Source organism: Capsicum annuum, chromosome 1 (assembly GCF_002878395.1).
Source record: "Capsicum annuum cultivar UCD-10X-F1 chromosome 1, UCD10Xv1.1, whole genome shotgun sequence".
NCBI classification, from domain to species: Eukaryota; Viridiplantae; Streptophyta; class Magnoliopsida; order Solanales; family Solanaceae; genus Capsicum; species Capsicum annuum.
Genome location: NC_061111.1, coordinates 3897800 through 3909027, shown reverse-complemented (window position 1 = coordinate 3909027; position 11228 = coordinate 3897800). Strand labels below are relative to the sequence as shown.

Below are 11228 nucleotides of genomic sequence, written 5' to 3'. Positions count from 1 at the left end.
AATTTGATAAATTAATTTATTTAAATAAATTAATTATTTAAGAATTTTAATTAATTAATTTTTTACTTAATTAAATTTAAAATTTGAATTAATTAATTAAATTAATTTTAATATTTAATTAATTTCAATGTAATACTTTTTTTTTATTTTAAAAATAATTATTCAAATTTTTCAAATTTTAAAAGCATGATTATTCAAATTTTTCTACAATTTATAAATTTTTCTTATTTAATTAAATTGATTTTAATAGTTAATTTGTTATGTAGCATTTTAAAAATGACTTGAAATTTAATGTAATACTTTTTCTATTTTTTTATTTTTTGTTATTTTTTTTAAATGATGTGGCAGGCATGGCTGGCGTGAAAGACGTGACAGCTGACGTGGGAGAGAGTGTGTTACACTCACCAAAAAGGGTTTAAAATGTTGCTTTTTAGTAGGTTCAGGGGTCCAGATGACAAACATGTAAGTAAAAGTGTCCAACTTACAAAACCGACATAGTATAGGGGTCCATGAGGTCATTTTACCAACTAATGCATGCATTAACTTTTCAATACACTCGATCAAACGACCCTTAGGTGTAGTGTGGGTAAATACTATAACACCAGAGTTGGGGTTCGATCTCGGCCCAAGACTCGACCTCTGATCTTGACTCGAATTCCAACCTTGAATTTCAACTCAAGACCCGACCTTGACTCATGGCCAAGTTGGGATTCAGGAGTCTGAATCTAGAGTCGGGTTTGGGTCGAGATTGGGAGTCGGACCCCTGATCATGTTGGGATTCGGTATTGAAAACTCTGCCGGGGATGAGAATTGGGTGGTGAGGATGAAAGACAATTTTAAAAAATATTTTTCTTACTTTATGAAGGGAAGACATTTTCTTTATTTTAGAAAAAAAAAAGACCCGTTTGGCCATGAAAATTTAACCTTTTTTCTGATTTTTTTCATTTTATTTGAAGATCAGTGTTTGACCATGAAAATTTATTTGGAGAACAACCAAAACCATGTTTTCATTTATAATTTTTTTCCCAAAAATATCCTAAATTTTTTATTACCATAAAATAACCCATTTAAATTGTGTTTCAGGTTTAACTCATATTTCATATATATATATATATATATATTTAAATACATTTAAAATTCTAAATACTTGCAAAAACTATGAACAAACATAACTTCAACTCCATCATTGAAAATTTCAATAAAGTTTAAAATTCTTTTTGATTTTCATGACCGAACACCACTAAATCTATTTGGATAGTATTTTCCAAATCATTTAAGTCGACCCAAACATTAGAAAATTAAAAAATATTTTTCGAAAAAAATGTTTTCCTTCATACAAGATACACCCTTAGCTCTAATTGTACTGTGTACTATACATGAGAAGGACAAAGAAAAAACAAAACCACGAAAAGGTAAAAAAGTCGTAAGTAGTTTGAATGGCTGGGATCATTACAAGGGGGTCAAACTTGACATCTGAACTGAAGCTGGAAATAGTAGCTAATCTGCAAATTGCATGTAGATGAAAATGTCATCAATACCTTAAAACATTCTCCAACAAAGACCCCTAAGCTGTGGTCAAATACTTTTTCTTTTTGGACAGCTTGGACGTACTAATTTCACCGGGTACCTGTTGCCTCTCATCAACATAGTTAACGAACTACTGTGTCGCCAAGTTGTTGTCCTTACAATGTGATCAATATACAAGGAGAATTTACTACATGCCGATAACTAAACGAAGAAATTAAACAACCTGTTTGCTGCTAGAGAAAATGAAATCCCAAAATGATCATGAGAAGTTTCAGTTCATCTACTAGGAGCTTGTTCGATGAGTAAAGAAAATCCAACTAACCGAGATCATCAACGATATGTGGACTCTAGGCGTTGGGTGGTGCATTCAATCCCTACGAGAGCTGCATTCTTGCGCTGCTTAATTTCCCTTAGCTTTGCTTGAGCTGCCTCCAACTGGGTGCCAAGTTCTAGTCTCTTGGCTTCTGCAACGTCATGGGCTTCTCTATATTTTATTATATCACGTTTCAGACGCTCATCTTCATGTTCGATATGTGCTAACTCTTGCTTCAGATCTTCTAGTTGCCTCTTCAATGTTCCGATTTTCTCTTTGACCTTCTCGTGCTCTCCTTGAGCACGAACCATGACCTCCTCAGCATCATTTGCATTACGCATAGCATTTAAATAGTTTCCCCCCCAAACTGAGAAAGACAATACGGTTTCTTCTTTCTCTGCATCATGAAGATTGTAGCAATGTTTGATGTATTCCGTTACATCTCTGTAAAAAGACTCATACTCAACACCAAACCCTTTCAAATATGTAAAGGTAGTATTGGCATGATGGACCATGCTATCAACGTCGTTCCCGGAACTAAGCAGCTTCTGCACCAATAAATACTCGACTTTATGAATAACTTTCTTCAATTCTTCATCAAGCATCTGGGGTGTATGCTTTGTTTTCGGGGGTTTCTTCAGTCTTAATAACGGATTAGATTCTCTTTCCTCCTCGACTTTTAAAGGCCTATCACTTGTCGACCCCAACGGTGTCTTGGGAGGTGAGACAACTGGCTCCAGAGAATTTCTGGTTGCAGAAACTTGTACTGAAACATCCCCAGTCGATCCCGATGGTGGTGCAGGAGGTGAAACTGCTGGAGCTTCTGTAACTAATGGTGGCACTCACATTAAAAACATCAGCAATTTTAAAGTTAAAAACTTACGGAGACGTGACTAATTAAGGCTTTAGTATACAAGATATATACTTTAAAAAGTAGAATTTATTGAAAAATGCGAACCTATAGAAAGATATAAAGAAGTGACTTGGTTGAACATTGATGTTCATTTAACTTTTTGTAAGCTTACATATTACTAAAATATCATGATGTAAAAGAGAGGAATCGTCTCATACAAACTGAAAAATTTCATCTTTGTAGCACAATTCCAATTCATATAATTGGCAAATGTATAGTTTTATAATTAGTGTAGACTCCCTAAACAGCTAACGATCTCGGATTGTTGAAGATGCTCAAAAAATAAACAAGAGATAAAGAGTAACTAATGTTGTCTGTTTCCTACTAGGGAGCTCTGCCTTGCCCCATGCCACGTTCTACAGGTTGGGCAATGGAGTCACAGAAAACACGACTGAGATCTTGAGAAGCTCTAATCTTAAACTATATGGCCTTTTAACAGAAAATCTAGATAGGTGTTTTTCTCTGCCTCTGTTAAAAGGGTGGAAATAGGACTTGAAGGTTAGTGATTGAAGACAAAAGGATGACCGGAAGTGATCTTTGGACTGCAAAGATGGTGAAAAAGTTGATGGAAGACAAATGAAAATAGCGGTATCCGGTTTCTCCTTTCAGTGATTTGGGTTGTGCAGAAAAAAGAAACGATATGTGAACCAGTGCGATGATAGATATTGGACTTCTGTTATTTATATACATCAATAACAACAACACCACCTAATTCCTAAACAGGCTGGGGTCGACTATATGAACCCTTGCTGATCATCTAAACAGTTTCCCTTTAAAAATTCATCAAATGCACTTTTACCATTTACATAGGAATTTTAAGAAAATAAGTGAACTACTTTACAAGTAACCTTCACAGAGAAAAAAGGAAAAGGAACCTTGAACTAAAACTGAATGTTACTTTACTAGATTTAAAATCATTAATCATGAGGTAAAAGTACGGAGCGGGGGAAGGAGGCTTACCATCTGATATAAGTTTCCGAGGGCGACCGGGGCGACGCCGTAAAGATTCCGATGCTGAACTCTCTGTTGTTTCCATGAATTAAATGCATGGAATTCAACATCAACAACATGGAAAGATATAATTAGTTCAAAACATTTTATGCTTGTAGAGCTTTAGTTAAAAATGTATGCTTTAAACATAGGATGCATCACATATGCTTCAAAGTTGGAAGTTTAACTCACTGAAAACTTGCTAAAAGGAAAATAGAGCTAACAGTGGAACACATTTTTTGTGGTTTCAGCTATTTCATACTCTCTTATTTGCCCCTTTTCCTTTTCCAAAGCAAAGGTTTACAAATGGATAACTAGTATGATGAGATTTGCTGGGTTTTTATCATTCATTTACAACAACTACCCTCACTCCTAAACTAGTAAAGAAAAACTAATCGGCTATATGAATTCTCACTGATCAGCTTCTCCATTTAAATTCATCTCATGTACTTTTTTCGTTTATATAGGGATTATGAATTACATTAATAGTTAAACCCACAAATAAAAAAGGAAAAGAAACCTTGAACCAGAACAGAATGCTAGTTTAGCATTATCTACATTTAAAATCATAAACCATGAGGTGAAGTACGGAGCGGGGAAAGGAAGAGTCTCACCATCAGATTTCTGTTTCCGAGGGCGACCTGGGCCACGTCGTAAAGGTTGTGAAGCTGTCACTTCAACATCAACATGGAAAGATTTAATTTAAGAAGAATTTGGAAGAAGCAAAGGAAAAAAGATATATGCTTTACTGTTATAGAACTTGCTAAAGCTTTAACTTAAGAAGATGCAGGATGTTTCAAAAGATATAGCTCTTGAAAATTACTAAACCTTTAGTCAAAGCCAAAGAAGATGTAAGCTAACGTTGGAACTTATTCAACACTCTCACAATCCTAATTGTAGTTCAAAATGCTTTAAAGTTAGAACTTGGTGAGAACTTACTAGAGCTTTAGTTACAGATGCATGCTTTAGAGTTAGAACTTAAACATACTAAGTGGCCGTTTTGGCCATGAATATTCTTTGCTTTTTCCCCGGAAGTTGAATTTCAAGAATCATGTTAGGCCATAAAATTTCGGAAAACTCCGGAATTCAACTCAGGAAATTGAAAAGCAACAAAAAGTTGTTTTCATTTTTTTCACTCCAAATCACTTGTAAAAAATCAAGAACAACTCCAACTTGTATTCATGGTCAAACACACTCTAATTTCATGGCTAAACGGGTGCTAAATTTTTGTTTTAGAAGATGTATGCTTCAAAGTTGGAACGTACTGAAAACATGCTCAAAAGAAAATAGAGCTAACAGTGGATTGGAACACACTTTTCTGTGCTCTCAACTATTTCAACTCTCCTATTTCCATCTTTTTCTGTTTTATCCGGAACCCACTTCGTAGAAATACACTAGGTACGTTGTTGTCGATATCTAAGCTTTATAAATAGCAAACCAATTCGATGCCTCATTCCTAAAACAAGTTGAGGATGGCTGAATGATGCCTCATCTCTCGCAGATCATATTTCTCCGTTTAAATAAATACTTTTATCATTTATATAGGGAATTCCTGTTCCCGAGACAATTTTGAAATTCTACCTAGTATCTTAATGTGGGAAGTCTGCAAGTCAAGTGTGTACACATAGATTTGAAGAAGTTAAGATTTCCTCCAAAAAGATTATTCGCCAGACCAAGTACTAACTCAATATTATCATCCATAAGCAATTTGCTAAAATTCCCGCACTATATAGTGGTAGTGGCGGACCTAGGATTTAGGCATCGTGGGGTGCGCAGGAGGTTGGAAATGTATTGATATCCAAAGTTTTGAAGTTCCATCTTGAAACCCCACTACCAAAGCACCCAACTATCTTCTTGGTATCAAGGGTGCTCTTTTTCATTTTATATCAATTTTTATACATTTCTTATATAAATATACCTATTCCGTATCGAGTTTAACGGGTGCCGAAACAACACCAATTTGAACCTAGGTCCGCCCTTGTATAGTGTTAAGGTCTAGGTACACCTATATGAAATAGTTCTCTGTCTATGTGAGCTACTTGAGTTGAGGGTCTTTAGAAAACAATGCCTCTCTATCTCCACAAGGTAGGGGTAAGGTGTACCTTCACACTACCCTCCCCAGCCCCCACGTGGTGAGATTAAGTAGCCGTTTGGCCATGAAAACTAAAATTTTTCGGAGTTGGAGTTGAAGTTGAGATTGGAGTTGTGTTTGACCATGTCTTTTTGAAAAAAAATTTTGACTTTTGAAAAAACTTTTTTAAATATGATTTTATACCCTAACTTTTACAAACTATCAAAATCACTCAACTAAAATTTACCTACTAATGAAAAAAGAACACAATTAGCCACTATTATAAAAATAATCACATATACATGGTCATATTTAATGAATTTCAATTATGACATGTATAATATTTACATTAATAGCCGTTTTCTCATATTTGAAAATTTTAAATATGGATGTTATATTAACAAAACACTGCTTCCTATTTTTTAGGTAACAAATATTATCTTTCAAACAAATTTATTTTTTTAGGAATTTATTTAATTTATTTCCTTCATTCCTAAAATATAGGAAATGACGAGTTGTTATTAAATTTTAGGGTGCCGCTAATTTATTTCTTTAATTTTCTTATACATGAAAGATTTTACTGTGTGTGAATAAATTATTTTATGTAAAACATGCTTTGCATATTTATGGTATATTATATCATATACCATAAATATATAAATAAGCTTAGTATGTTTCTTTATACTTTATATTTTTATATATGTGTGTATATGGTATATACATGATATAAACTTCATATATAACATACTTTGTATATTTATGTATGTGTGTATATGGTACATACATGGTATAAACTTTATATATAACATACTTTGTATATTTCTATTATAAATATAATACTTTATATATTTATGGGTATACATATAAATTAGCAGTAAAATAATGTCTTAAATAAGGGAGAAAATTAAATTAAGGGATAAAAATAATGATGAGAGAGAAAAAGAGACATATATTAATTAGGATAGCATTAAATTTGAAATTATAATTATCTTATTCTTTAAAACTGCTATATACGTAATATTGAAAAAATAATATTATAAGGAAAGTTTTATGTAAAAATTTAAAAGATTGGGGTTATATATAAGAATAATAAAGGTTGGAATTGAAGTTGGAAAATTGTGTAAACAACAAAAACCTGTTTTCCCTTTTCATAAAAATTTTCTGGCATTATTTTGTGGATTTTCATGGCCAAACATCATAATTTCCAACTCCAAAAAAATTTTCTAGAAAAAAGGAAAAAATTTTCATGGCCAAACGAGCCCTATGAACTTCTTTAATTAATAGTAAGCCCAACAAAGTTGTAGTGGAGCTGTAAGTATTTTTTGTCATTATTAGGGAGCAATGTACCCACTCGTGGGACCCGAACTTCCCCATGGATTTATTGGTAAAATCAAACACAACCTGTCCAAACAGCTTAATCAATTCAAGTTTGGTTGGGTCATCCACCACCTCAACCTATTTCATCCCGTTAAAAATTGGGTTGACATGTAGCTCAAATTGACTCATAAGAAATCGAGAAAAGCATCTAGTATCCACTTGAGCTATGACCAAATTTGCTATAACATACTCAACTCAACAAAAAACGAGAAAATTAAGCTCAGCAGATAATCCGTACTCATTTATTAACTTATCCTATTTTGACCCGCCCAAATTCAGCTCAAGCCGCCTATTTGACACCCCAATAATACAAATACCAACACCCCCAAACCCCCCCCCCCCCCCCCCGCCAAAAAAAAAAAAACTTTAGTGATGGAACTTCAGATACAAAATCATAAAGCAAAAGTAGCAAGCTCACCATCTGATCTGTGTTTGGAAGGTCGACCTGAGCCAGGTGGAGAGGGGAGGAAATGGGTTGAAACAAATAGATTTGATGGAGTTCTTTCTCTTAAACTGCGTCTCTTACCACAAATTAGTTTATCAACATCTTTGCTCTCATGATCTTGCATGCATGTATCATCTATGGCATTGATGATCCCTTTGTGTACAATCTTGTTCAATGGTTTTGTAAATCCAGGTGGAACTTCAAGTTTTACTGACATTGTTGTGTTGTTGTTTCCTCCTACTACTTAAAAGAACTTCAATCAATCAAGAAAGAAGATGGTGGAAAATGAAGCTAATGATTAAAAATTAATGGTGGATCTTCCTATGCTAGTGATGCTTTTGGTTTTGGTTGTTAGAAACACAAAAATCTAGAAGCAAGGAGGAGTGTGAAAACAGAGAAAATTAGTGCGACTTTCGAGATTTTTTTTTTAAAAAAAGATAATTGTCTCCTTGGAAAGATAGCTCTCCCGTAATTGGTAAAGTTTTACGGATTTACGTGGTGAAAATACAAGATAAACTTGTGTGGTTGAGCCCTTTTCTAGACTCCACACACAGTTTGAAAGTTTTAATGCTCTGAATTATTTTTTACTTTTTGGATCTACTTTTACTTATATATTTATCTCAATTTATATGAGTTACTTTAACTTAACACGCAATTTAAAAAAGAAGGGATTTCTTTTTTAAATTTATAATCTAAAATTGTGACTATAAATTATTTTATTAAAAATAAAATAAGTAATTTAAAATTAAATTATTACTAAATTTAAAAATATATCATTCTTTTTATAACTGACTAAAAAGGAAAAGTAACTCGTATAAATTGAGACATGAAAGTACAAAAAATAGATATTCACTTTTATGTTTTAAAAATCAAGAATAGTATAAAGGAATTATTTGATGGGTGGGATAAAGTGAGATCTGAAATAAAATTTATGCTACATTTGATATATATAATATCAAATGTAGTATAACATTTATCCTAAAATTAATCGTGATATATCCAACTTATTTGATTCAGTTTGAGATAATTATAACATAAAAATTATTATTTATTATAAATATATCATATATAGTGAATGTCTATTTTACTATATATAGTGAATATATACTTTACCATATTGTGTTTATTTATTTATGGAAAAATTACAAACTCCAAGATTAGTTTTTCCCTATAAATAAAGGGGTTTTCCTTCATTGTAATTAATCCCCCAAGAGAAGAAATAAGAATCACTCTCTCTATTCTCTCTACTCTTCTTCTTTGTTCTTTAATATTTCATAACACGTTATCAGCACGAGACTCTGCCAAACTGGGTAAAGGTAATTTCAAGGTTAGTAATTCCTTATGTTATCTGTCTTTTGCTACTAATAATATAATTATTATTGAATTTGAGGAAAAAATAATTGGTTTGGAACTATTTATATTTTAAATTGATTTCTCAAAAACAATATTATCAAAAGGGGTGATAATATATTGGGTTTAAGTCCCATCAATTTATGCCTAAGACGCTTTTATATGGAGAAGACGTTGAGTTTGAATCTCAATGCACCATATTGATGATATTATGATGGCTAAGGAAAAATAATGGGTATTTGGTGAAAAGTGATGAAACATGTTACATTAAATATGTTTCATTCCTTGAATTGAATGTGGTAACAATAAATCATATGTATGCCTCAATTTGCTTTTGTAGTAGCTATCATAATTTGATACGCTTAAGGCATGATTATATTTCATTCCTAGGGAATGGGAAGCTTATTAATGTAAACGTGCACTTGATTGTGATGGTATCACAAGTCACCTTCGAATGAGGTAGAATAACTGAGAAGAGTTATTTCGAAATCTACTTCTAAAGTATTAAATCTAAAATTTATTCATGTAATAATAAATTTGAAATTTACTAAAGAAAAAAGTACATGTCATGGTAAAATTAGAGTTTACTGGAATAAAAGTTCATAAATTGATATGAACGATTGTGACATTTTGAAGATGTGCATATTGAATATTAGACATGTATTGAAGAACTAGAAGATTCTTCGAGAATTGTTTATGTCGCTTGTTCTCATGATAAGTTGGTTGGACCAACTAATATTGGGATTGAATTCCTCAAATCTGGAAATATAAAAGGTGAATATGGGCCCGTTCACCTATCATGTGATATATTGAAAAGATGCATCAATAAGATGATCACATATACATTCATTGTCAACCTGCAGTTTGACATTCATAAAGTTGTTTGCTCAATAAAATTGAGTTAAGAACATAATTTTCAGATTGTGCAATCAAGAAAGTTATCTTGATGATGATGGTTTGGTATTGAATGCCTTCGATAAATAGCTAAATCATCGCTAATGAGAACAAAGCTTCATGTGTTGGTCTGGAATATGATATGTTGCATACAATAACACTTGTATGCATTAGACCAATAAATTATGATTATTTCTTCCTCTCAATTGGTTCAAGGTCAAGAACCAACTATTCCATCTAATAATTTTAATGTGCGGTATACGATTAACGAATATACCATGATGCACAAAGATGGATTCCTCAAAGAAGATAGAGGATGTATGTTAGTTTTCCTAACATAAAGGGGAGATTATAATCAGCTATGAAATATGTTAGAATTATCACCAGATCCTTATTCAAAAGATAATTTAAGTCAAATGCCGAAAGCATTTCATATTTAAGCTGCAAGTGCTCTTATTTTGTGTACATGAAGGACAAAGTCTATGCATGCGTGAAGCATGGTAGACCAATCGGTTCCAAATGAAATAATCCTTGAAAATGATAAGGAGCAAATAATCATAATAGGAAGGCAATGTCTACGACATAACACTTCATAAAACCTTATGAGAGGTTCAGGTACCTGAAAATAATAAAGTGATGGGATCTCAAAATATTATATCGCATTGTGAACCGATACAAAATGATATATCATCGATGATATCTTTGATACAATATTTGCACAATATTGTGAGAGATTACGAGGATCTGAATTCTACGTTTATTTAAGAATGCTGACGTAGAAACATTTATCAAGTGACATGAAAGGATGCATCTTGGTAAGTATAAAACTTATTTAATTTGTAGTCCAGATATTTGAAGATGTCACTCATGAAATGTTGAATATTGTCACTTGACAAAACTTATGTGAAAAACTTTTAAGGATTCAAAATGCTTGAAGCATATAAAAGTTTTTGGGAAACTTATTTATAATCCTTGTATTGCATAAGCTTATAGCTTGAAAATTATTGAAACTCTTGGAGTGTTTTCAAAAGCAATAGAATAGTTGCTTAAATGAGAAACATGCATAATTGAATAAGGTTTCATTCCGACCTCAAGAAAAAAAAATGAGGAACTCCTTTGTTATGAAGTACCATATCTTAGTGCAATTCGTGCACTAATGTATCTTGCAAATATTATAAGGCATGACATAGCCCTTTTCGATCAATTTGTTAGCAAGGTATAGTTCTACTCCTGCTAGGAGACATCGGAATGAGATCAAACATATGGGTTTATTTTACTCTAAAGATTGTAGTCCCGATCTTGTTGGTTATGCTGATGTTGTGTACTTATCTGATCCGTATAAACTTGA

General features: G+C 32.4%; 1 protein-coding gene across 6 annotated transcripts; it reads right to left on the bottom strand.

Moving 5' to 3' along the window:
* Positions 1–1293: 1293 nt before the first annotated feature.
* Positions 1294–8199, bottom strand: LOC107864977. Of its 6 annotated transcripts, none has more exons than XM_016711358.2 (4): positions 7610–8199; positions 4358–4417; positions 3714–3776; positions 1294–2669 (listed from the first exon to the last, which is right to left on the bottom strand). In XM_016711358.2, the coding sequence occupies exons 1-4, from the start codon at positions 7851–7853 to the stop codon at positions 1858–1860; spliced, it is 1179 nt and encodes a 392-aa protein (XP_016566844.1). In that variant the 5' UTR covers positions 7854–8199; the 3' UTR covers positions 1294–1857. The 6 variants fall into 6 exon arrangements, with proteins under 6 accessions (XP_016566844.1, XP_016566854.1, XP_016566847.1 ...); XM_016711368.2 differs by having other exon boundaries at positions 1294–2663; XM_016711361.2 differs by having other exon boundaries at positions 4358–4411; positions 7610–8170.
* Between the last annotated feature and the right edge of the window lie 3029 nt (positions 8200–11228).

Coding starts and splice junctions, on each gene's coding strand:
- LOC107864977 (XM_016711358.2), bottom strand. CDS start 7,853: ATGTCAGTAAAACTTGAAGTTCCACCTGGATTTACAAAACCATTGAAC. Junction 4,418..7,609: donor TTCCAAACACAGATCAGATG/GTGAGCTTGCTA, acceptor TTGATGTTGAAG/TGACAGCTTCACAACCTTTA. Junction 2,670..3,713: donor TCGGAAACTTATATCAGATG/GTAAGCCTCCTT, acceptor TGCCACCATTAG/TTACAGAAGCTCCAGCAGTT.